Genomic DNA, 23,421 nt, shown 5'->3' with positions numbered 1-23,421 from the left:
TGCACCATATTTGAGAATCAGTTATACCTTAATCTGATTAAAATCCGATGTAGTGTACATGTCACAATTTTGTTTTTGGCTGTTACGTTTACTGTCATTCGTTCTTTTGTGAGCACTCGTGTACTACATTGGATATTAATCAGATTGGTTATACCTATAGGTTTAAATATAAGGTCACTGTTTGTAAACATCTCTGCAAAGCTTTAGAGAGAAAACTGATGTTTAGTTTGTCTGTTTCTCTTTTTAATATTTTGTTGTGCTGTGTCACATGAGAGATTTGACGCCATTTTGTATCAGTTCATCAACACAAGTTGTGCAACCTGAAATTTATACTGCTCTGTTAACATTCACAGAAGTGACTGGTCTTTTGGTAAGTAGCTAAACTTTCTACTCAGGTCAATGATGTCACAAATTTCAGATGTGCATGTGCATGCAGTCCTGAATTTCAGATGTGCATGCAGTCCTGAATTTCAGATGTGCATGCAGTCCTGAATTTCAGATGTGCATGCAGTCCTGAATTTCAGATGTGCATGCAGTCCTGAATTTCAGATGTGCATGCAGTCCTGAATTTCAGATGTGCATGCAGTCCTGAATTTCAGACGTGCACACAGTCCTGAATGTCAGTGCTGGTGCAACACAGGACTGCAGGAAGTTGGCTATGTAGCAGGTCAATGAAGTCACTAGCCCAGAGACATACAAGACTGGCAATCAAAACTGAGCAAGTCCAGATTGCAAACAACAGTGGTTGCAGAAATAAATAGTGATATAAATCAGGAACGCCCTCCTACATGGGTTTGGGTAATAAAGTCTATATTATTGTAGTTACAGAGTGACACATTGTTACAAATTATTTCTTTATGTTTTAATAATAACTGACAGATGCATTTTGGGAATAGAAAAGTGTACATTTCCCATAATGCACCATTCAAGATGGCAGATTTACAAGTTCCCTTATTCAAGAATAGGAAAGTTTAGATTTTCCCACAATGCATCATTCAAGATGGCAGATTTATTAGGTCCCTATAAAATTCAAACTCACAGCTGCGTCATTGCAATTAGTATGTTTTGTCACTGCAATTCAGGATTTGAACTAGCAAAACAAAAATTTGAGACTAAAGGCAAGAAACTATGAACCAACAAATAAAATAAAACTATTCAAAGTATACTTTTTAAAAATAGGAAAGAACATAATAAAAGAAGGCAAAAAGTAGATCTGGAACAAAAAATTGCCAAAATGTTCATCTGCTTGGTCTGTACACTAAGAGAGCACGAAAAGAACTGAAGAATAAAATTTCAAATAAAATAAAACAAAAAACACAAAAAGCAAAGCTGATATCAACATGTTTAATTTAAACAGAAAAAAACTTTATTTTCCACACACCACACAAATAGTTGTTTTTCTTCACACTAAAGAATTTCATTTACAAGTCAACAACCTCTCTACATAGTCTGTAAGGTATGCCATGACAGGGCGCCCTCAACCCCTCCCAGAAAGAGGCGGTCAATGAGGGCAGAGCGACATGACATATCTTACAGTCTACTCGCTACATACCACTAAATTTTACCACTAGCCGTTTCTAGTCATGAATATTTGAAATAAGATACAGTCAGCTAAGACCAAAAAAAAAAAATAATTGTTTGGTTCCGGTAACCTAATTTACACTGCTAACCCTAAACTTTTTGCTAGGTAATTTGAAAAAAATATTTCAACATTTTGCAAAGTTGTGACAGAAATAGTGAGATTTGATGACAATATTGTCTTGTGATCAAAACAACATCATGGCAGAATTCAATGTAGCAAACAATGTCTTCTGCATTAATATCATAGGAAAGAGTGAAGACAATAATGAGAAATCTCTGTTAACCTCTATGTACATCGTAACAACCTGAACCAGACCAAAAATTAAAAAATAAAATAAAATAAAATATAAAATTCCCTACCTACCCAGTCTGTATCGGAACCACACAATTAATTTTCTTTGGCCTGATCAAATACACGTACTGGCAGGGTAAAGTCAGAAATTTCAGTAAAGACATAAAGTATCTGTCTGAACATTTACAATGATGTTTGGCATGTTCATTGGAAAGTTTTTTTTGTACATATTTTAAAGCAGTAAATGACAATTTTCACATTTTCATATTTATTATTATTCCACTTGAAAAGCTTAAGTGGAGTCATACAATTTGAAATATGTATAAAGTGAGTTCTCGCGTTTCCAAAATTTTATTTTCTTTGGACTGAACACAGAACTGGTTGAAACTAACTAAACATTGCAATATGTGAAGCTCTAAACTAGTTGATCTTTTCGGTACGTCATGACGGTGCGCCCTCACACGTGAGGGTGGAACAACAAAACGTACCTTACTATAAACTATCTCGGTACCCAGACTCTCTTCTACGAGACCACCCAGATGCGAGAGTCTCGGTAAACAAGACTATAAACTTGTAATACCTTGATTATGAAAACAAAGGTTTGTAGTAGAAATACAAAGTATTCAGAGCCTGCTATGGTAATGAAATAGTTACTACTACCAAAGAATTTATTCACTGCAGTAAAATTTCGTAACCCTCCTCATTGCCAACATCATTATTAGTGTTCCTAAGCAGATATTTTCCGATGAAGATCCAAGAATTCAGAGGTTGCTAGCACTAGATGTGTAATCACTAATTAGTATTTTGATGAGATTAGGTCGTCATATTCATGAATTAGTGTCGCTCACGAAAGGCGATAAGTGTCCATGAAATACATCTCTAGACTATATGGGAATACGAACGTACACCATTTGCATTAAGAACATAGATGCAATGCAGGCATCTCAAGTTTTCACAATTCTGAGTACCTGCAATATCATTTTACCTCATGCTAGAGGGTCAAAATAGAACAAGAAGGTTGACTAATTCTCACATGCACCTATAGTAATGCATGTGAAGTGCATGGAGTGGCAGTTGTGATGTCAACCAAGATGTCGAATGTTTGTTATTTGTCATGACACTCCTAGGCAGTAATATGCTATTTCAGATACCGAGAATTGACAACTACTTTCAAGTTCAACTAAGTTCAAACTCATGTAGATATGTTTTCCAGGTGTTGAAATGTCTATAAATATGTTTTCCGACAGTCCAAACTTCTTGAATATTTGCATCAGGCCCAGAGAATATGGGTGTTATGCAAAGAAATGATACTGAATCATAACATTTTATGTGAAATCTTCAGAAAACGGCAAGTCCTTGTAAACATACCAGTAAAACAAGACATTTGAGATGTGATGTATTTGGACACTATAGTGTATGTCTGACAAAGTTTTTTTTACTAGAACAGTGAATCATAACCAAATACGATACTCTGTTCTATAAAATCACACACCTTTTGCTAGTAAGATTTGAAATCTTGAAGACTTGAATCTCACCTGGAATAATCTACATATTACAGATTTTTAAAAAATTCGGAATTAGAATATCGAGAAAGACATAAATGATGTAACTAAGATCTAGGAAAGAAGGCATTTTAAAGTATACTTGAGTGTACTCTACAACAAATAACTGGCCCACTCAAGAGGAGGTGGCCCACTCCCTTCAAAATATTTGAGTTCGAAATATTCTGTGAAGATATTACAAATAAGTTAGAATAAAGAGATACTGATACTGACTCACTGTGTGTGTACTTCAATACTTTCAGACTCTTCAATATTGCCAAACAAGGGCAGATTACGTACTTTGGAGGAAAGAAACTTAAACTACAACAAACTATTCCAATCCTTTAGGATCAGGAAATTCCTAAAATATCTATTTTGGAGTTTTGGAAACTGCGCTAACATTTAATACTAAGGACAGTCTTCACGGTTCATGGTAATTCATACACCACACACAAACCAGGAAATATCAAGCTAATTTTTGGTAACGGTAAGTCTAAAAATCCCTGATATCTGAACAGGAAAACATATTCAAAGCTGTAATGTCACCATTTTGGCTATAAAATATTGTACAATAGTATGTGAAAGTATTTCAATATAGTGCGAGTCAAAATATATTTTTCACCTTATATCTACAATGTAATACATGTTGTTAATTACGATCAGAAATGTCCGAGTCAGAAAATAAATAAATTAACTTTTGGACTCTCTTTTTTATGAAAGTTTGTCAACATCAACTGAAAAAAAAGACCTTGTGTTTACTGAGTCCAAGTCTCTGATCTCACCACTGGAAAAATAATGAAGGTACTTTTATTGGAAAATTAAAACTTGTGGATAGAAGTGCGACGTAAATGCATTTGATGCAGCTAATTCCTATCTGGATTACAGAGTTATCAAATATCAAATACTTTAAAGTGGCAATATATGGATGATGATTTCGTATTTTTTTTTTTTTTTTAAATTTATAAAATAAATTCATCATGGTTCCCTATTTCAAAATTCCCAGTGGAATCACCTGACAACAGACTATTGTCAATACAAGCTCAGTATTTTTTAATTTTCATTAAGGTCTTTCGGTGTATTTTTACTCTGGCTGAATATACATCAATGTCTAAATAACCCTGTATGAGTTCCGTTACATAAAGAAATACACATTCCTATGTTTCAAGAATAAATAAATGACTCCTACGTGTTACAAATTGTTGAAAGTGACATTACAGCTTCAAAATATTGAGATACAAGTATACATTTAGGAGATATGACAGATTGCTATAATTGCATACTTAACTTGCAATCTAAGCTGTAATGAATTTTCTCATCTACACATATGAACCACTGTTTGTGCTCGATTGAAATCCAAAATTTTATATACATGTATACTGTTGGAAAGATTCCATTTATGTAGAAATTTGGTAGTCTCAAAGTTCCAGGCGTTGCTTCTGCTTATATAATGCACTCACTCATAAACTGGGTACTATGCTGTGATTGGGTGGCAACAAGACTTTGGTGGCGAAAGAAATAAGCACAAATGCCATCCAGACATGGGGTTGCAAGTGGTTGCATAAGCAGACAACAGCTGAACCTTTCAGACTAGAAATCTGGCTGCTCTGTGTGTGTGTGTGTGTGTGTGTGTGTGTGTGTGTGTGTGTGTGTGTGTGTGTGTGTGTGAGTGTGTGTGTGTGTGTGTGTGTGTGTGTGCAAGTTTGTGTACAGTGTTGAGGTGTATGTGTGTGTGTTTGTGTTGGGGGAGTTTAAAAACAATGTTTCAGTATAATTGGCAGACCCTGCTTTCATACCACAAAGGGCTGCTCTGGGTTTTCATTAGCAGTATACTTTGAACCCAAGAAGAAATAGCAGTCATTTACTTGACACAACACTGCAGTTAAATATACATGTAGATGAGAAAGGCAGAACAGCTCAATTTTAAAAGCTATTGCATAATCTAATTTCCCATGTCCATATCCTTATTTGGCAACAACTTCAGGCTGAAGAGGTGGTGGAAGTTTTTTAGCTTCATTGCTGTCATCTTGGTCTATATTGGCAGGCCCCCTAGGTGGTTCTATTATAAGCGGTTTGTTTGTTAAGACGTCCTGTACGGCTCTGACAACACTGTCCCTAAAGTCCTGTATTTCTCTTTGTAAACTTAAAGCATTTTCTCGGAGTCTATCCTGTCGTACTCTTAGTTCATCTAACGTGGCTAAGTTGGCATACATGAGTCTCAGACCCTCGCATACTGGTTCCCCGTACTCTGTACCGGGTGGCATGGTTTCGCCAGACATGTAGCGGTCGTACTCTTCTTGCGTAAGTGAAAGTGACTGGGCATCTAGGTTTTCAATAAATGTCACTGCACAACACTGTAATAAGAACAAACAGGAAAAAAATGAGAGGAAAATAATGGCAAACTGATGAAGGTATTCTGTTTACATGGAATAAATGTGTGTCATATACTATAACAGAAATACTGCCTTATGCATTGTGTTGGTGATATAAATACCATCAACTGTTCTAGCAACACCAGAAGACAATTCTCTGAAAATCAAAGTTCTTAAATCTCTCCAAAATTTGCCATATGAAAGCTTGTTCCTAGTTCTTTTGAAATAATAAAAGAAATTTTGGGTTTCACAGTCTTGGCTTCAAGGACACTGACAATCTTTTATTTTCCCATAGAGTTAAACAGTGACAGTATTTGGTGGCCATATTGGATTTGGTGGCCATATTGGATTCTAAAATGTCTTAATATTGATAACCTTTTGACCTCTATTCAAACATTTGCATGGTGACCTCTCATTTATTTCTTGATTTTTATCTGAGGGTTGGCATTTTCATGAACAAGGTAACAACAAAGGTTTAAACAGTTTCATACACGAGTTCTCTTCTTCCACTTTTGATTGAGAAACAGACATGTTTCAAACAAATCACTTGTCCTTCTTCAGTGTCTAACTGGATCAGACAGAATGATCCAAATTTGCTGGAGGTGTTGAGTAAACTAGAGGTGTGAAAAGGTTAGCATTCAATATATGTAAATTCAGATGTGTGAAAGTACATTTGTACTTGTCAGTTATGTACATCTAACTGTCCACCCTTCTGTGATGGCATCCCTGTAGATTGGTGGAATTTCATATTTCTGTCAGATCCAGTTAGACACTGAAGGAGAACAAGTGATTTGTTCGAAACAAGTCTGTTTCTTAATCAAAAGTGGCAGAAGAGATCTTACATATGAATCTTAGTGCTTCCATGATTAGTATACATAGCATTATTGAAACAGTTTGTTTTCGAGGTGGATTTTACGTTATATAGACTTACCAGATTTGTGAAATAATAACCAGCCTCTCCTTGCATTAATTTATTAGGATTACTAAACCTGGTGATATACTGGATATTTGAATGCAACTGTGGTGGGTTGGCTTTCAGTATAATGTATATGAGAACTGGTAAGAAGTCATCGGCACTGGCAGGTTGTCCTTTAGATACACGCAGCACACTGAAGATATTTTTACTACATCGGACAATACATTCTAACTTATCAACCGGAGCTCGTTTCGAGTTCATTTCAATAATATCTGAAAATAAAAATATGAGGCGCATGAGTTTGTTTTCATGATATCTGGAAATGAAGAACACAAAAACTGAAGTTCTCTTTTCTCACTAATTTCTTCTCAAGCTTATAAAATAAATATACTGTAACATAAAGACAGAAATCAAAGCAAAAAGTACAAAAGTATACTGTTTCAATTGCTTTAATTTACAAATACATGTATGTTCTAACGTAAACAATTCATTAACATTCTTTTCAGCTAAGGCATAGCACACTGATTACAGTGAATTATAGTGTCACAGCAATTGTGGTACAAAGTCAAAATGCTTTATTTCAGTTCAAGTTTTGTAGAAGCTGATCTCCTGCTCACCTGTTTGAGCTTTTTCAATGTAGTCTACAACTTCTGGGTTCTTCTCATCTATATCAGCATCGATCATTTCAGCACTGATCCAGTGTAGCCTTCGTATTCTGTTCTGAATAGCAAGGTCTTTTTGTTCATCATCACAGAACGGAGGACAGAAAACAGTCTTGTATAATCTTGTCATGATGAACTTTTCCATGTTCTCCATCATCTTTTCATTCTGTTCTGCGTTGGATCCTGAAAAATAGAAAAAACAAAAACTTGGAATATAACACAAAATATTTGAAAATGATGCAAAACAGTCTCGAGAACTTTTTCATTCTGTTCTTTGTAGGACTCTTGGAAGTAAGAATTGACAAAACTTGGGATATAACATAAAATAGTTGAAAGCGACACAACAATGGCATCTAGAACTTTTCCACTCTGTTCTGTGCTGGATCAAACAAAACTTAGGCTATAACTCAATATATTTGAAAATCAAAATGATGCAAAACGGTCTCCAAAACTGTTTCATTGCTCTGTGTTGGACCCTTGAAGGTAATAATTGACAAAAATTGGGATACAATGCTAAACATTTCAAAATGATGACACAAAGGCCTCGAACCCGAAAGAATGGTCTCATAAACCTTGCCATTGCTCTGTGTTGGATCCTTGAAAGGAAAAATTAACAAAACTGAAATAAAATACAAAACATTTGAAAACAATGCAGCCATGGTCTTTAAAAGAACCTTTTCAATTTGTTTCGTGTTGGACACTTGAATGGGAGAATTGACAAACTTGGGAGACTTGTTTTCAGGACATAACTGTCATTCTTAGCTAACAAAATCTTCAAATTTGAATATCACTTACCTTTGAAAGACGGATGTGCCTGTAATCTTTCACTCATGTTCTGATAAAAATCTTGGACTAATTCTGACTGTTCCTCTATTGGTAAATCATATTGTTCATGGAGTTTTTCTATGACAGCTCTGCATTGTTTGGATATGTCCTGGGCAGCAGGTTTCTTTAAGGCTTTCAGAAACTCGGTGAAATCACTGGCAGCTTTCTGAGATTCAATACTAGGCTGTCTTTGTCCAGTCCATGGATGTGGACCTTCTGTTAGGAGTGAATAAACACATCATTTGAATGGCTTATTAGCAATCTGTCTGTCTGTCTGCCTGCCTGTCTCTTTGTTTCACTGATCACTGCATATCTTACAATGTACAGTATAAATGATCAGGAAAAAGCTTTCATATGGCAAACATTGGAGAGATTCAAGAAATTAAAATGATATCAAAGAATTGGTCATCGAGGCATATACACTACTTTAAACATGTCCATCAAAATATTTTTGCATTTGCCATGTCAGTTTGTATGTTCTGGATCAAATACTAGTACCAGGGTAGCTAAAATGGTTGCATGATGTCATTTTTTTTTTTTTTTACAGATATCACTCATAACCTGTGTTACCTACCCTTGTTTGGTGCACCTTTCTTGAAGAATGTTTTGACTGTCTTAGTCTTTGGCGCTTGGTGCTGCTTTCTTTTCTCTTCAAACTTGTTAAAAGTGAGAGTGGTTTCTCCATTTGCACCACTTGGTACTGTCTGTCTTTCAGCAAGTCTGGAGGAGAGTAGACAAATATCAATGATCACAAAGTGATTTATCATATTAATATCATATAATTTACAGCAATTTTCAACAGCTGATGGCAAAATGAAGTCATACACTATACCCTACAGCTCACAACACGCTATCCAATGGCTCACTGTCTATTCTATGAGCGATGTATATTCCTCATTTTAAAAGCCCAGTGTGAATAGAAAACATTTGTCCGACAAATCTATAGAAAAGTTAATCTAGAACGAAAGAACGATCTTATGCAATTCGTATGGTAACACTGATAACAATAATGCAAGAACCTGGGATTGAAATACTTTAAGAGGAACACTGCAACTTCATAGTTAGGTAATAATATTGGCACTTGTATCATTTCTACAACTAGATCATTCACAACATGACTGATAATATAACACTAATGTGAGAACCCGGGATTGAAGCATAGGCCTTTAAGTGGAACGCTGCAACTTCATAGGACGACATCTCATCACGTTTTAAGTAACAATATTGACACTTGTATCATTTCTACAACTAGACCATTTACAACGTGATTGATAATATAACACTAATGTAAGAACCTGGGATTGAAACATAGGCCTTTAAGTGGGCCACTGCAACTTCATAGGACGACATCTCATCACGTTTTAAGTAATAATATTGGCACTTGTATCATTTCTACAACTAGACCATTTACAACGTGATTGATAATATAACACTAATGTAAGAACCTGGGATTGAAACATAGGCCTTTAAGTGGAACACTGCAACTTCATAGTTAGGTAATAATATTGGCACTTGTAGCATTTCTACAACTAGACCATTTACAACGTGATTGATAATATAACACTAATGTAAGAACCTGGAATTGAAACCCCGGCCTTCATCTTTCTGAGCTGACAGGAGGAGTTAACATCAAATATGCACATTTCAATACTACATAGTCACAACCAGCCCAGTGCTGTAATTTGTACGAGTATGCATACATATACCTTGAGTTCCACAAAATGTCACTTGTCCAAGTACTGAGGAATTTGATGATTTTTGTGAGTGCGCACATGTTTTACTGAAACTACATCGAAAGTAAAATATACGAAATGCATCACTTGGTCTATACCATAATATCCATCAAACATGTAAGAATAATATCTTTAATGAGGTCCTTGAAAGAGAAAATCTATATGTCCTTCATTTTTTCAATAAACAGGAACTGTCTAGTACTTCAGGTCAAGCAACAAGAAGCAAGCGTAGCTGTAATGTTAATACCAATCTGGTTACATGTAGTGTACTTGCAGTGATTTCTTTTTTTTAACTCTTACGTTTAGCTCTTATGTTAACTGTCATTTGCTCTTTAGTGAGCACCCATTACATACATCTGACACATTTGCACAATACCATAGGCTTTTCCGAGCCACGCAAGAGTGTTGAGTGAATTCACTCAACGAATGTGAACGCAGGGTTCTCCACAATTTAGAAAAATACAGGGGCGCCCTAATTTGCATATTTATTTGCATATCATTAGCATATTTCCAGATCATAATATTAGGAAGTGAAAAAAGTTTCCAAAATCAAAAACTCCTATTTTATTCATTCAGCAAACTAAAATGTATTGTAATCACCAATTTCCAAACCTTTCACATAATTCACAATGTAAAAATTTCAGGAAGGAGGTTGACAGTTACACAAACGATGTTATAGTAATGTTGGCAAGCATGTTTTACACACAGGAGTGACAACACATGGCATTGTTGATGTACATGTATGCACCTCTAGGCTAGCTATCACTTAGTTTTGAGTTGTTGGTTTCACCTTGTAAATGTGCATGTCATTCATAAAAATTAATTGAAAACAATTCATTTTCCTTTATTTCTCTAAAATTTGATATCCTTTTAATTTTCATGAATGGAAAATGATTTTTCATCCAAATTTGCCGGAAATACGTACATTTTTAATGTGACGAATTTGGGCTAAGAATAACCGAATACGTTCAGTGCAAATGTACAGTAACAAACATGGCTGCCACTTCGGAGCTACCTCGTGGTACTACGATCGCGATTCACATCCAAACGTGATTATTTTAGGACATAAATGTTACCATGGAACCGTACCGGAGTAGTTATTTCTAAAGAACATGTATAAATTTTAGGATTTTGTTCGTATTTATCGATACAATACGAAAATTGCCGTGACATCGTACATCGTATGCGTACTGTATTACGTATACGGGAAGGCTTGGAAATTACCGGCTTGATATACCCGGCCATAGAAACTACCAACGTACCGTCTTCTACTTTACGACGGTACTACATTTACTGTTTTTGTTTCGGCTACCATTGTTATAATCAAGGCGATAAATAAGTTCATAAATGATGATAGACGCAGTGTCGCTGTTTACTTCCTTCATTAACGGCATTGAATAGAATCTCTTGAAGACGTTCACACCAAAACAAAGGGGCGCTGAACGCAAACAGAGGGGCGGTCCATGAAAACAGAGGGGCGGTGCGCCCCTCAAAAACCCCTCGTGGAGAACACTGGAACGTGTAATGTGCCAAAACATACGAGTGTAGTACTTCAGAGCACTCTATTCGAAAGAGTTTGAGCACAGAGTGCAGACAATGACAGTAAATGTAACAGCCAAAAAGAAATTGTGCCATGTACATTACATCGGATTTTAATCCGACTGGGTCAGTACAGGTACAAATGTTATTTTGTTCTGGTGTTCTCTTAGGGATAAGGACATTCAACCCTTTTCGAATCTCAAGATAGGTCAAGAAAGGATAATTATTTTCCCAAATATGTAGGTAGTCTTAATATTTAGGAACAAAGATTAATGCATCTTGAGTTGAACTACCATGATACCACTGTGTCAACGTCTTGAATATGTTGATGCCAAAATAATAATACTGTTTTAGAGTTGATCACACAACATGTCTCCCTACATGTTAACTAAAATGTACATCCTTGGGAACTGTGTGCGTGTGCTGGCTGATATCGTGCGGCACAATGTCATATCTTACAAACTATGTGTGAGTCACTAGAAGAAGCGTCACAGTTCTCCCTGTTCAAAGTAACAAAGCCACCAAGCTATTTTGTAATTTCAGAGAGCCAACTCCCAATCTGCAGCATGCCACAAAACTTTTGTTTCCAACAAAAGTTCACCACATCAAAGTTTTTTTTCTTAGAATTACACATACATGAACACCAACAACAGTTTCCCTCTAAGCCAATTTCAAGCACCAGTGACAATTTCTACTGACATACCAAAATTTGGTCTCTTACTTCAAATGTATGTGGTGACTCACAAGAAGTGCCACTTTTTATCATTTTGACTCACAACAACATTTGGCTATAATTAGAGGGTATATTGAGCAACACCCACATACAAACCCACACACACACCGTGTCACACACACATATAGTACGTCGTGATTATCATCATTTAAATTAAATACCTTTTAGCCTTTAGGTTATCACTCTCTAGTTGGGCTTCTCTGGCCTTTTGGTAGACCTCCCGGTAACACTTGGAGCAAAATCCTTGCCAGGCTTGGTTGCCATAGAAACCACAGCCATTCTTGCAAAGCAGTTCTGACTCGTCTACGTGGAAAGCCTTCTTCTTTTTACTTGTCATCTTCCGTGTTCTATGTCACTCATAATTTCTGCACAGAATAGTGAGAGGAGAAAATCACAAGTTAGGAATTTTGATAATCGATAATATGAAGAGAATGAAATCTAAGACCTAATATACTGATTTGCTAAAATGTACATGAAATTTTAATAATACCATACAGTTACATGTATATGACCCTTCTGATGACTATCGCAGACCAACGAGAGTATATTGTTTTAACATTGAAGCAATTTCTCCAAAAACTAAAATATAATAAACTAACATACAATTCCGACCTACCTACCCTATTTTCTGAAGTCTTGTTATTAGATACAAACATAAATATTACTTCAATTTCAAAATGTCAAATGTAAAAGCAACATCAAAAAGGCAGGGTGAAAAAAATGATGTTGGCAGTGTACATGTAGTATAATATTAACAACTGAAACATTGTTCTATTTCTAACCAATAGAGAAATAATTTCATGTTCTTGAAATTACCCTTTTTTTCTGAAAAGTCTGATCTGAAAGGGAATATCAATGCTTTCACAACTGAGAGAGACTGTGCCAGACTTTGCATATTGTAAATTAATCCGGCATAACTATATATATTGCAAAATTGGAACAGCTGCTACAATTGTGAAAGGAAAATTATGCAATTTTGTTTTCTGTTCAAAATAGCCTTGATTTGCATTTTTGAATACATGCATGGTGAAGTGGTGAAAATAACAAAACACATACATGATAACAACTGTGCTAAAAACACTTGTTATTGCTGCTAATATTAGCCATGATAGAAATAAATTACTGATGCAGGTGTCCATTTGTTTGTTGCTGGAGCTTGGTAAAGGGGGAAAACCAGCAGCCACGGCGTTCATTTTATAATATTTGTTTCACTTTCATATCTGACTGAGTACAGTGAGTTACACTGAGTGGCTATATTTTTTCAGCATAACAACTGGCTATTCTTTTTAATAGAGGTATGACGATCTCTTGATATTGTCCTATATGTGTTCATCCTCATTATTTGGGTCATAACTACATGTACATGCAACAGCTGTGTAGAACATGGGTTTAATAATTGGGTAAACATTATCCAAACGGTACAATTTGGGTGAAAATCTAGGTGTGATAAGCAGTTGTTTAGCAATAAAAAAAAGATTGGTACAGAACACAAGAATGATCCCATGTAATCCTTATTAAGATAACACTAATGCTATGACCAAGGATTGAAACATGACCCTTTAACACAGGTATAGCTTGAGGGTGTTTACACTCAAGTAATATGTACAAGATTTCCATCTGTTTTCAATCAAGTAAAAATGTCACTGCACAGTCATTTATACTGCAAATAGCAGGATGATGTATGAATATTGAAATCAAATGAATGAAGCCACAGACACTTGTCTATAAATACTAATTATAATTGACCTTAGACTACAAGATGTTGAAAACAACACGATAGTGTACTATTTTAAAGATAACCTTCTGGAGTTATTCTTAGTGAAGGTTTTATTTCCTGCCTTATGTACATGTACATGTAGTACTCAACAAAAGGGAAAATATGGTAAAAGTAAATGTGGTTTTTTTTTGGACTGGTACATGATTGTGGTATGTAAGCCAAAGCACAGACTGCTATAACTACACAAAGTGACATCACATTGTACATTGTACACACGGAATAATAAAAGGTATGGAAGGCAACACTGATTACAATACAAACACTAACAAGTACATGTATCTAAATTCCTAAGAACATAAACACTCTAACCGTGGAAGTATCACTTATACTTCCATGCTATAACCATGGAAGTTCTCTAACAGTGTTCACTTATACATCCCTAACTTTATTCATTGGTGTGCTTGTGATTTTGTCTTTTTTCAAATTTGCCATGAACAATCTGTAACTCTATACATGGATGTACAATGTTCTGTAGCAGTAACAACCTAACATCAGAGACTGGTTTTTGCCATCCAGACAGATTTTTTTGCCATCTGTGACAGAGTAGTCTCAGGGTATGATTTTTTGCAAAGTGAAACTAGTCTCAGCTAGATAGGTTTTTTCGCCATCTGAGACTGGCCTGTATTTTCGATGATACTGCTGCTTTAGAAGACGAGAATGATAATGATTTTGTATACATCTAAAAATTATGATTTTTTGGCATCACGAAGAGAGGGACAACAGTCAGCACAGTACCTCAAGTCTACATTATGCATTCTAAAGACTACACCAATAATTTTCGTATATGTACCTCCATGTATGTATATAAGTTTTATCCCACATCAACTCTGGGACACCTTGCAGCTGCTCAAGATTAATCACACAAATTCTGAAGTGAACATGTTTTTGAAATGACTCATCTACGGTGTCAATGACACTGTTAGGACAGTGCCAACAGAGCATTTGACATTATGATATACATGTATGTAGCTATTTCATTAACTACCAAGTTATAAGAATTACACACAGGCAATATTTTCTCAATTTTTCTCACAAGGTGAAAACAGCTGGCAATAAAATACAAGAGATTTCACAAACACACTGTGGCTTCAAATAAATTCATATTTAGTTGTACTATACAAATATTACTTTTGTTTACCTTTTCATAATCAATAAACAAAAATAATTGTATAATTTATTACAATGTGATAGACAGTGAATCTGTAACAAAGCTAGAATTATTTATATATCTGTCACTGTGATATGGTGATGTCATTTTTCAGTGAGTCAGAAATAGAAACGATATTATCAAGGGATTGGCCATAGCATTTCCGACCCATTCATGGCTGCCACTCCCATATAAATATCAACAGATGTAATTATCCAATTTTTATATGGATAATGAGGCAACAAATTCAATAGTCAGATTTCTTAACACACAAATTAATACACTATATTGCAACGTGATGTCGTGGGTGTACCCTCATGTGATTCTGACGTCATACTTTTATGACCTCACTCTCGAGGTTAGACCAGAATATTTTAGTTTCACACACATTCTGATACTTTTGTTAATTTTTTTTTGCATACATTATGGGTTTGGATGTGTAATTACTCATAAAATAACATGAATGCCATAACCGACTGGGTAAAAATTTATTGGCGAAATTTGACAAACCCAAAATCGACGGGATGCAATGCACACTCAATCAATACATGTTTATTGGCAGTGAGTTGACTGGCTACCGACCTACATACTTCACAAATTAATCTCCAGAAGTATGCGAGTTCTTCGAAGATAATTTTCTGATTTTTTTCAAGCGAATATTCAACCACCGATTGTTCACATTTACAGAGTAATTTACTCGTTCCTTCCTTGTGGTTTGAAATTTTATGGTTTCTATAGACACATACATATACGCCAAGTGTTTTGAGTACGACTCGATTGCAGTGTTAGTAACTGGTCGGTTGTAATGTAATACTAAACACTTTCAAATCACGGGACACCGCCCACCGTATGTATGTGATAAAATGATTCAAATAAGACATTATTTCAAGCAACGGGATTACACATTTCTGTTACCGAATACCGACAACGATCAAGGCACATAATTTCACAAATGGTTTCAAAAATGGAACGCCTTGAACATATATACTAGTGTACTATCTGTGTGTGAACGAACAGAATTACCCACCCGCTGTGTTGCCTCTCACAACACCGGTCCCGGTTTTCTATCGGTTTTGCCTTCAAACTGCAACTGGTTTCAAATTTCGTCAGCTTAATCTGATATTTAAAGAGCTATAATTAATCTGAATAAATACTCACCTCAAAACATTGAAAATCAGGCAAGAACAGGGAAACTTTCGTCTTTGTGGTTGTAATACCTCACTACCGGATTATGTAAATCATGTGACTATGGCTGCATCATCTGATCACCTGATTTTTCAATCCCACAATGCATCAGCAGAGGAAAAATAAACAAACTGCTCAATCGACACTCAATCCATAGGCAGCAGACGTCGCCTCTCTTTTGAGTTCCCGTGTTGTATATCGCAAAAATATAATTATTTACTTTATTTCACAGGTTAGTTAGTTATAACATAGTTTACAGTCTGTGGCTCAATCATTGTTCATTCCAATGTTAATGTAGACGAATTTATCGTTATGTTCAGACTGAACGACATTTAATCAATAAGTTAAATAACACGTGAACTTGTTTTAGTCGAGGGTCGCCGTCTTTGGAAGCAAAATGGTTTGCTTTCTCAGTAGTTTACAGGCGCCAATTCAAGCCTTCCTTCGTCCAGCCATGTGGATCCCAGGTTTGAATAGGTTGCACAGTCATAAAGAAAGGTATAGTATATAACTGTTTTTGTAGTTATAGTTTTGTTTTTGTCTTATTTGTTTACCATGATTACATAATAATTGGAATTTAGAATAGAAAGCTTGTATTGTACGTTGACGCGTTGCTACTTTTCCCCACAGGCACCCGAATGAATGTGTATGATTAAAATATATATATATATATATATATATATATATATATATATATATATATATATATATATATATATATATATATATATATATATATATATATATATATATATATATATATTTTACATACAATACATTTTCTTCTTCTACACATTGATTTGAGTGCCTGTGCTTTTCCCTATATACGGATGTGTCAAGTGTTCATACCGTTTGCGTAATTGTCCTCCATCGTTCTTTATCTCTTCACATCCATATCCCTGATGCTTTCCTGTTTTGCTTTACATACATCATACTACATTTCGTTAGTGATGACAACATCACTTCGAACATTATCGTTAATGTTGAACTAGGAACAATTAACAACCCATCTGAAATTCAGTTAATTTGTCATTTTCAATATCAAAATAACAATTTTATGAGTTTCCAAGCGCGTTGGTCATTATGGTAAAATACAACACGCGCATGTGTGTATGTATGTATGTATGTATGTATGTATGTATGTATGTATGTATGTATGTATGTATGTATGTATGTATGTATGTATGTATGTATGTGTGTGTGTGTGTGTGTGTGTGTATATGTATGTATGTATGTATATGTGTGTGTGTTTATACACATAATATATTTGCTTATATTTATATGACATGGGTATATGGAGAAAACCAAATTATGCTGACTCAGCAAGAATCATACCAAATGTTCTTTTACTCCATGGATTGTAGTTAAAAAATATGCAGTAAAAATAATTTAATATGAAGTCTGCATCTATATATTTTAACATCAACAAATGATAAATTGTCAACTGTATTTTACATTTTGGGTATTATTTGTAAGTTTTCTAAATAATTATCTGTCAGTTTTTTAAAATACTTTTATTACTTTTTTTGTATTAAATATATGTTTTCTCCACAGATGGCAGTGTCCTGAATCAGCACCAGGGGTGTGCCTGGATGAACTGGTCTTAGCTGTCAGTAAAGCTGATGCAACAGACAAGATCAATACATATAAAATAAAAAAGGTATTTATCATCAACCATCAACAGCTGACCACACTAATCATTTGACCATTATGGCCCCCAAATAATTCCATAGGAAGGCAGCTACAAATGAATAAAAAGAAAATTTCACTGTATCTCAGTTCTTCATTGTTGGAAACACCTCTAAGTCTCATATTACTACATTTGATCTATGCAATTATTACATTTGTGAAAAAGGATATGATTAAGTTCAAGATGCAAAAAATGATACAGATGTTCTAGAGAGAATCAATTGCAAATATAACAAATTTTGCCATTTTTGATGCATTTTTCAGATAGACAATGAAAGGTATACAGCTCAGATTTACAGTTTTACAAGGGCCGACTGGTTAGATGTAGTTGAGATAGAATTCATGCCAGGAAGAGACAAAGGCACTGAAGCAGAGGTATGTGATTAAGGACCCACATTTCCATATGTTGAAATTATCTTTGATAAGACTACGCATATGAACATCTCCCTCTCGTAGTAGGGACACAAGGGGAAATTCTCAGTATCTGAAATAGAATATTATTACTGCCTATGAGCATCACAAAAGTAATGAAAATTCATTTCTTGGTCAGTGCCATAACTTCTGCTTCATATGCATTAATATAGGTGTGCACAAGAATAAGTCAACCTTCTTGTTCTATTTTGACCATCTCGCATGCGGTAAATTACTCTTGTAGGTACCGAGAATTAACCTAGCTAAGACTACACATATGAACAGCGCCCTCTAGAGACATAAGGTGAATTCAATATGCATCTGTTCTGGAATTCAAGGTTTATAGTACTTTTTGTTTTGTCTGCATTCTTCAAGAGGGTGTTAGCTGTCAGCTTTCTATAACTCAATACAGTTTTACATAGTACATGTGATTGTATATATTTTTTGGTAAACTGTACAACTAAAGTACATGAAGTGTCTGTATACTAACCAGCACAATGAACCTGTATAAATGTTCTGGAGGTTCTCATTAGTCAGGAGTATATCAGTGTGTTCTTTCCTGAATTGAGGATAATTTATCTTATAAGGTTTAATGGGTTTTGAATGAGAGATGCAAACTGCATGTACATCATACCAGTACTGTCCATATGAACAGCATATACATCATACCAAACTGCATGTACATAATACCAGTACTGTCCATATGAACAGCGCCCTCTTGAGACAAGGTGAATTTGAAGTGCATGTATCCACATGTGTATTATCATAGACGGTGTCTATGGTATTACCAATTACTACAATGAGTGAAGACTAAGATACGTTGTGTTGTTTTGTTTTCACCGCCCTCCTCTCTCCACTGATGTGTGAGGGCGCCCCGTCACAGCAAACCTTACAGACTATATAGAGTGTATTAATGATTCATGGTTATGAAATATTGTAATATTTTATTATTTCCATAGGCACTGTCATTTTCAAGTGGCATCCTACCAGCTTGGTTTCCACTTTGCTTTTTCTTCAACTGTGTAAGTATTAGAATAATGTATATGAATCTGAAAATAACAAATATTACATTGTCAGATAGTAATATCTATGGCAACAAAGTCTTATATTAATATGTTGTAAACCATGGATTGATTAAATTATGTATTTAATGGTATACTTGCTGAATTATGGGTAAATGTGTACAATTGGTTAATCTCATGTCATTAATTTGTTGTCAAACAATGAAAATGTCTAGTTTGTTTATTGTACTGTTTACATACAGACATCAAGCCAGTGTACACAATCCCATCAACCACTCTAATACACATAAACTCAGCCTGACTTGATTGTTTTCAGTAAAGCTCTGTTGTATTTTAGAATCAACAAAAATTAAAGACTTGAAAAGGTGAAAGATGTCAAGCTGTTGGGAAAAGTCTTTTTACTTATAAACACCCAACATTATAGAGGACATATGTCACATTATACTGCAGTGTACAGCTGTGACTTTAGTTTGAAAATTCCATATCCTAGCCTTAGACATATCCCGCTAACAAAATGGAGAAGTACTAACTTTATTACATGAATACGTGCAATTTTAGAACTATCAGTTGTGTTTCAGTGCCATTGTCAACATTCGTTATCTTTCTTCTTCTTTTTACAGGTATTGTTTTTCTTCCCATTTTATGATAACCAGTTCAACAAAGCCAGGTTAGCTCACCTCAGGGAGTGTATGTCTATTGATTGCAATGTTATCAATAGCAATGACAAACAAGATGATAAAAGCAGCTAAACTGTGAAAGTTAAGTCACATGACAATGACACTAGATTACAGAATCATCCGATGTAAGTAATTGAGAAGTAAACAACCAGAAAACTTTCTTATTGAATGGTGAACTACCAGAGAACTTTCCAACATTGAATAGTGAACTATCAGAAAACTTTCTACATTGACTGGTGAACTGCCAGAAAACTTTCTACATTGAATGAACTACCAGAAAACTTTCTACATTGAATGAACTACCAGAAAACTTTCCACATTGAATGGTGAACTACCAGAAAACTTCCTGCTTTAAATGGTGAACTACCAGAAAACTTTCTAAATTGAGTGAACTGCCTGAAAACTTTCTACATTGAATGGACTACCAGAAAACTTTCCACATTGAATGATGAACTACCAGAAAACTTCCTGTTTAAATGGTGAACTACCAGAAAAATTTCCAACGTTGAATCAAACAATTAAAACATTTATAAAGAGTCTGAATCCAGTACACAACAATGTTCAAAGGTGCTGAAATTAAAATAAGTGGGGTGGGGGTATGATAGAAAATACAATACCAAAACAGTAAAGTGTAAAGATATTTTAATTTTTTTTTTATTTACCAATATGTGAAACACATTTTCACTGAATTAATGAGATAAAACTCACTTCTTTGTATTGAATATTTTTATTGGCTAATAAAATGGTGGGATCGGCTTGCAAAAACTCCAGGTGAAACGCCAGCAGGAGTTTTGGTCCTATGTTATTTGAATAATGAAGTATATTGCTGTCGTGTATACATGGCAATGGTCCTGATCAAGACTAAAGTAGGTCACTGGGTCACTGATTCATGATAGAATCATATCATGTGAATCTGTCCATTCAGCAGCAATATTAATACAAGTTTTAATAAACATATTTTGATGATCTCATCTTTTCGTTGTGGTTTATGAAGACTTGGATTAATTAATCTGTGCTCTCCTGAAAACTTTGTTAAGAAAGATGAAGATAATTGCCTAGTGTATTAAAAAGTAAATGTAACAACTCTTCACACAACACACAGCATCCCCCCCCCCCCCCACACACACGCACTTCACTTCTATGTGACTGAATGGTGACATGATTTTAAAACAAACTCAGGGAGGAAAAGTCTCTGTCTGTCTGTCTGTCTGTGTCATCATTTTCTCAAAAACGGCTAGCACAAATGAAACAACATTTGGTGAACATACTCTTAGGGTAATGGCTAGAACTGATAGGTATGTTGAAATAGTTTCATTCACTGTAGAATTCTCAACAAAACTTAATTTCATCAATCAACAGTGTAATAAAATAGAGTTTTCCAATATTTCAACAACTAGCAGTCTTCATTTGAGAATGAGGCCATGATCTAAACAAGGTCATGACCTCAAGCCTAAGGTTGTGTACAAGTTAGAACCGGATTATAGGTAACGTCGTAGTGATTTACTTTGTGTAGTGTTTATCTTTCTTTTTGGAAAGACATTCAGTTTTGTTTGGCAGGTTCATGTAAGAGTGAGAATTGGTTAGTCTGGTTATATATTCGTCATCTTTTATGTGTTACTGTGTGAGCTTGATATGTGAAAGTCATCAGAGTTGTTATTGTTTCAACTTGACGAACCCTTTGCAGACATATTTAGGATAACATCCATGATTGCCGATCTAAGAATCTTTGGAGGAAAGAACATGTCTAATTTGTAAATCAAATAAAGTTGTAGTATACGCTTATATAAACATAAATTGAACTTGAAAAGATTAAACCGTATGCTCGTCCAGGGATGCTCGTACCTTTGAAATTTTACCGAATGATATAAAATGTAAAAAGGTTTAATGAATTAATGTCGCATAATATGTAAATTTTGAAAACAGATCACATCACAACGGTTCTTTCTGCTCTTCACTGGCTACCTGTACATGTACTGGATTCGATACAAAGTACTACTGAATACCTACAACTTAGACACTCAATGACTACTCCAATCCTGTTAACAGTAAACCCGCAACTCGTTCACTTTCTTACTTGTCTGTGGTTCAAAAAGTCTACTTCACTACCCCGTCGTCGTAATACAAAGTGACTCATACGGTGAGCGTGCATTCTCGCAAACAGCACCCCTCTTGCATTACCCGGAACTTTGTTCCTCACCCGGGTCGCGCGCGGTGTATACGTCATCGTCATGTCCACTGTCGATAAATTCAAGAAGGATATCAAGACGCATCTGTTGGCAAGAGTTTTCCAACTTTTACTACGATCTACTATAATTGTTCCAGTGGGTGCCATAGAACAATACATTTACGTCGTATTTGGAGTCATTTTGGGTGAATGGTTAGCATGACCGGCTTGGAATCTACAGGTTGCAGGTTCGAGCCCTGTCGCTGCCTGCTATTTGTTTCTGAGTGGCTAAAGTCCTTGGGCAAGATTTGAACCACGACTGTGCTTCAGTCAACCCAGCTGTATAATTGGGGACCTGGTAGGATGTAGGTTGCAATGTGAAGGATTTAATCCTATGCGCTGAAATGGCTGCAATGGATTGTATGCTCCCTGGGGAGTTGAGGTAGACTAAAGGGCCGTTGTGCCGTTCTGATCCGAGCCAGGGGTAATAATTGTAAAGCGCTTTGAGCACGGTGTGGGAAAGCGCTATATAAGAACCCAACATTATTATTGGATTTTGGCGCTATACAAATTCTTTTGATTGATTGATTGATTGATTGATTGATTGATTGATTGAAATATATGTTCCGATATGAGAACAGCAACACCTACTCATACAGCTCATTTAATTCATCATGTATATAATGAAATCAGTTTTTTAATCTTTATAAATCTTAATTTTCTTTATACTTAATTTTTGTTTTATTTTGTTTCATCTGAGCTTTGTAACCTTTAGTAATTCCTCTGGAAATACATTTTGTATTATGTGTTCGAATAAACTATTTTTTAAAACGAGTTTTCACATCTGAGAATGTTGGAATTCATGAATCCTTGGCCTCTGAAGACATCTATTAGATCCAGATATGCTATTTCAGTTAGTAGAGTAGTTGAATTTTGTGCCAGTAGATTTTGTTGCATTCTTCTGTTGCATTTCTTCTGTGCTTTTTGTGTATTTTATCTCCACTTCAACCACATACTCACCCTACTTGCCTCCATCCCCCCCTGCCTCCCTCAATTTCTATGATTTAAATTTTACCCGCTACTTTCCATTTTTGTTTTCTACACTTTTGAAATAAGCTACATTCATCATGCATGCTTCCGTTTAGGAGGAAATTCACT

General features: G+C 35.2%; 2 protein-coding genes across 3 annotated transcripts; one reads left to right on the top strand and one right to left on the bottom strand.

The window, feature by feature from the left end:
* Positions 1-5,123: 5,123 nt before the first annotated feature.
* Positions 5,124-16,377, bottom strand: LOC144449006 (rab5 GDP/GTP exchange factor-like). Its single transcript, XM_078139401.1, has 7 exons — positions 16,274-16,377; positions 12,353-12,556; positions 8,761-8,906; positions 8,157-8,402; positions 7,317-7,544; positions 6,715-6,971; positions 5,124-5,765 (listed from the first exon to the last, which is right to left on the bottom strand). The coding sequence occupies exons 2-7, from the start codon at positions 12,526-12,528 to the stop codon at positions 5,376-5,378; spliced, it is 1,443 nt and encodes a 480-aa protein (XP_077995527.1). The 5' UTR covers positions 12,529-12,556; positions 16,274-16,377; the 3' UTR covers positions 5,124-5,375.
* A 52-nt stretch (positions 16,378-16,429) lies between these two features.
* LOC144449467 (uncharacterized) lies at positions 16,430-20,971 on the top strand. 2 transcript variants are annotated; one of them, XM_078140005.1, is made up of 6 exons: positions 16,440-16,532; positions 16,671-16,798; positions 17,855-17,960; positions 18,254-18,364; positions 19,360-19,422; positions 20,043-20,971. In XM_078140005.1, the coding sequence occupies exons 2-6, from the start codon at positions 16,698-16,700 to the stop codon at positions 20,169-20,171; spliced, it is 510 nt and encodes a 169-aa protein (XP_077996131.1). In that variant the 5' UTR covers positions 16,440-16,532; positions 16,671-16,697; the 3' UTR covers positions 20,172-20,971. The 2 variants fall into 2 exon arrangements, with proteins under 2 accessions (XP_077996130.1, XP_077996131.1); XM_078140004.1 differs by having other exon boundaries at positions 16,430-16,798.
* Positions 20,972-23,421: the final 2,450 nt, after the last annotated feature.

Source organism: Glandiceps talaboti, chromosome 18 (genome assembly GCF_964340395.1).
Source record: "Glandiceps talaboti chromosome 18, keGlaTala1.1, whole genome shotgun sequence".
Lineage (NCBI taxonomy): Eukaryota > Metazoa > Hemichordata > Enteropneusta > Spengelidae > Glandiceps > Glandiceps talaboti.
The sequence above is the reverse complement of the archived record's forward strand: the minus strand, read 5'-3'. Positions and strand labels throughout refer to the sequence as shown.

Coding starts and splice junctions, on each gene's coding strand:
- LOC144449006 (XM_078139401.1), bottom strand. CDS start 12,528: ATGACAAGTAAAAAGAAGAAGGCTTTCCACGTAGACGAGTCAGAACTG. Junction 6,972..7,316: donor CATTGAAAAAGCTCAAACAG/GTGAGCAGGAGA, acceptor TTTTATTTTCAG/ATATTATTGAAATGAACTCG. Junction 5,766..6,714: donor GTTATTATTTCACAAATCTG/GTAAGTCTATAT, acceptor TTCTTATTACAG/TGTTGTGCAGTGACATTTAT.
- LOC144449467 (XM_078140004.1), top strand. CDS start 16,698: ATGGTTTGCTTTCTCAGTAGTTTACAGGCGCCAATTCAAGCCTTCCTT. Junction 16,799..17,854: donor TTGCACAGTCATAAAGAAAG/GTATAGTATATA, acceptor TTTTCTCCACAG/ATGGCAGTGTCCTGAATCAG. Junction 19,423..20,042: donor TTTGCTTTTTCTTCAACTGT/GTAAGTATTAGA, acceptor TTCTTTTTACAG/GTATTGTTTTTCTTCCCATT.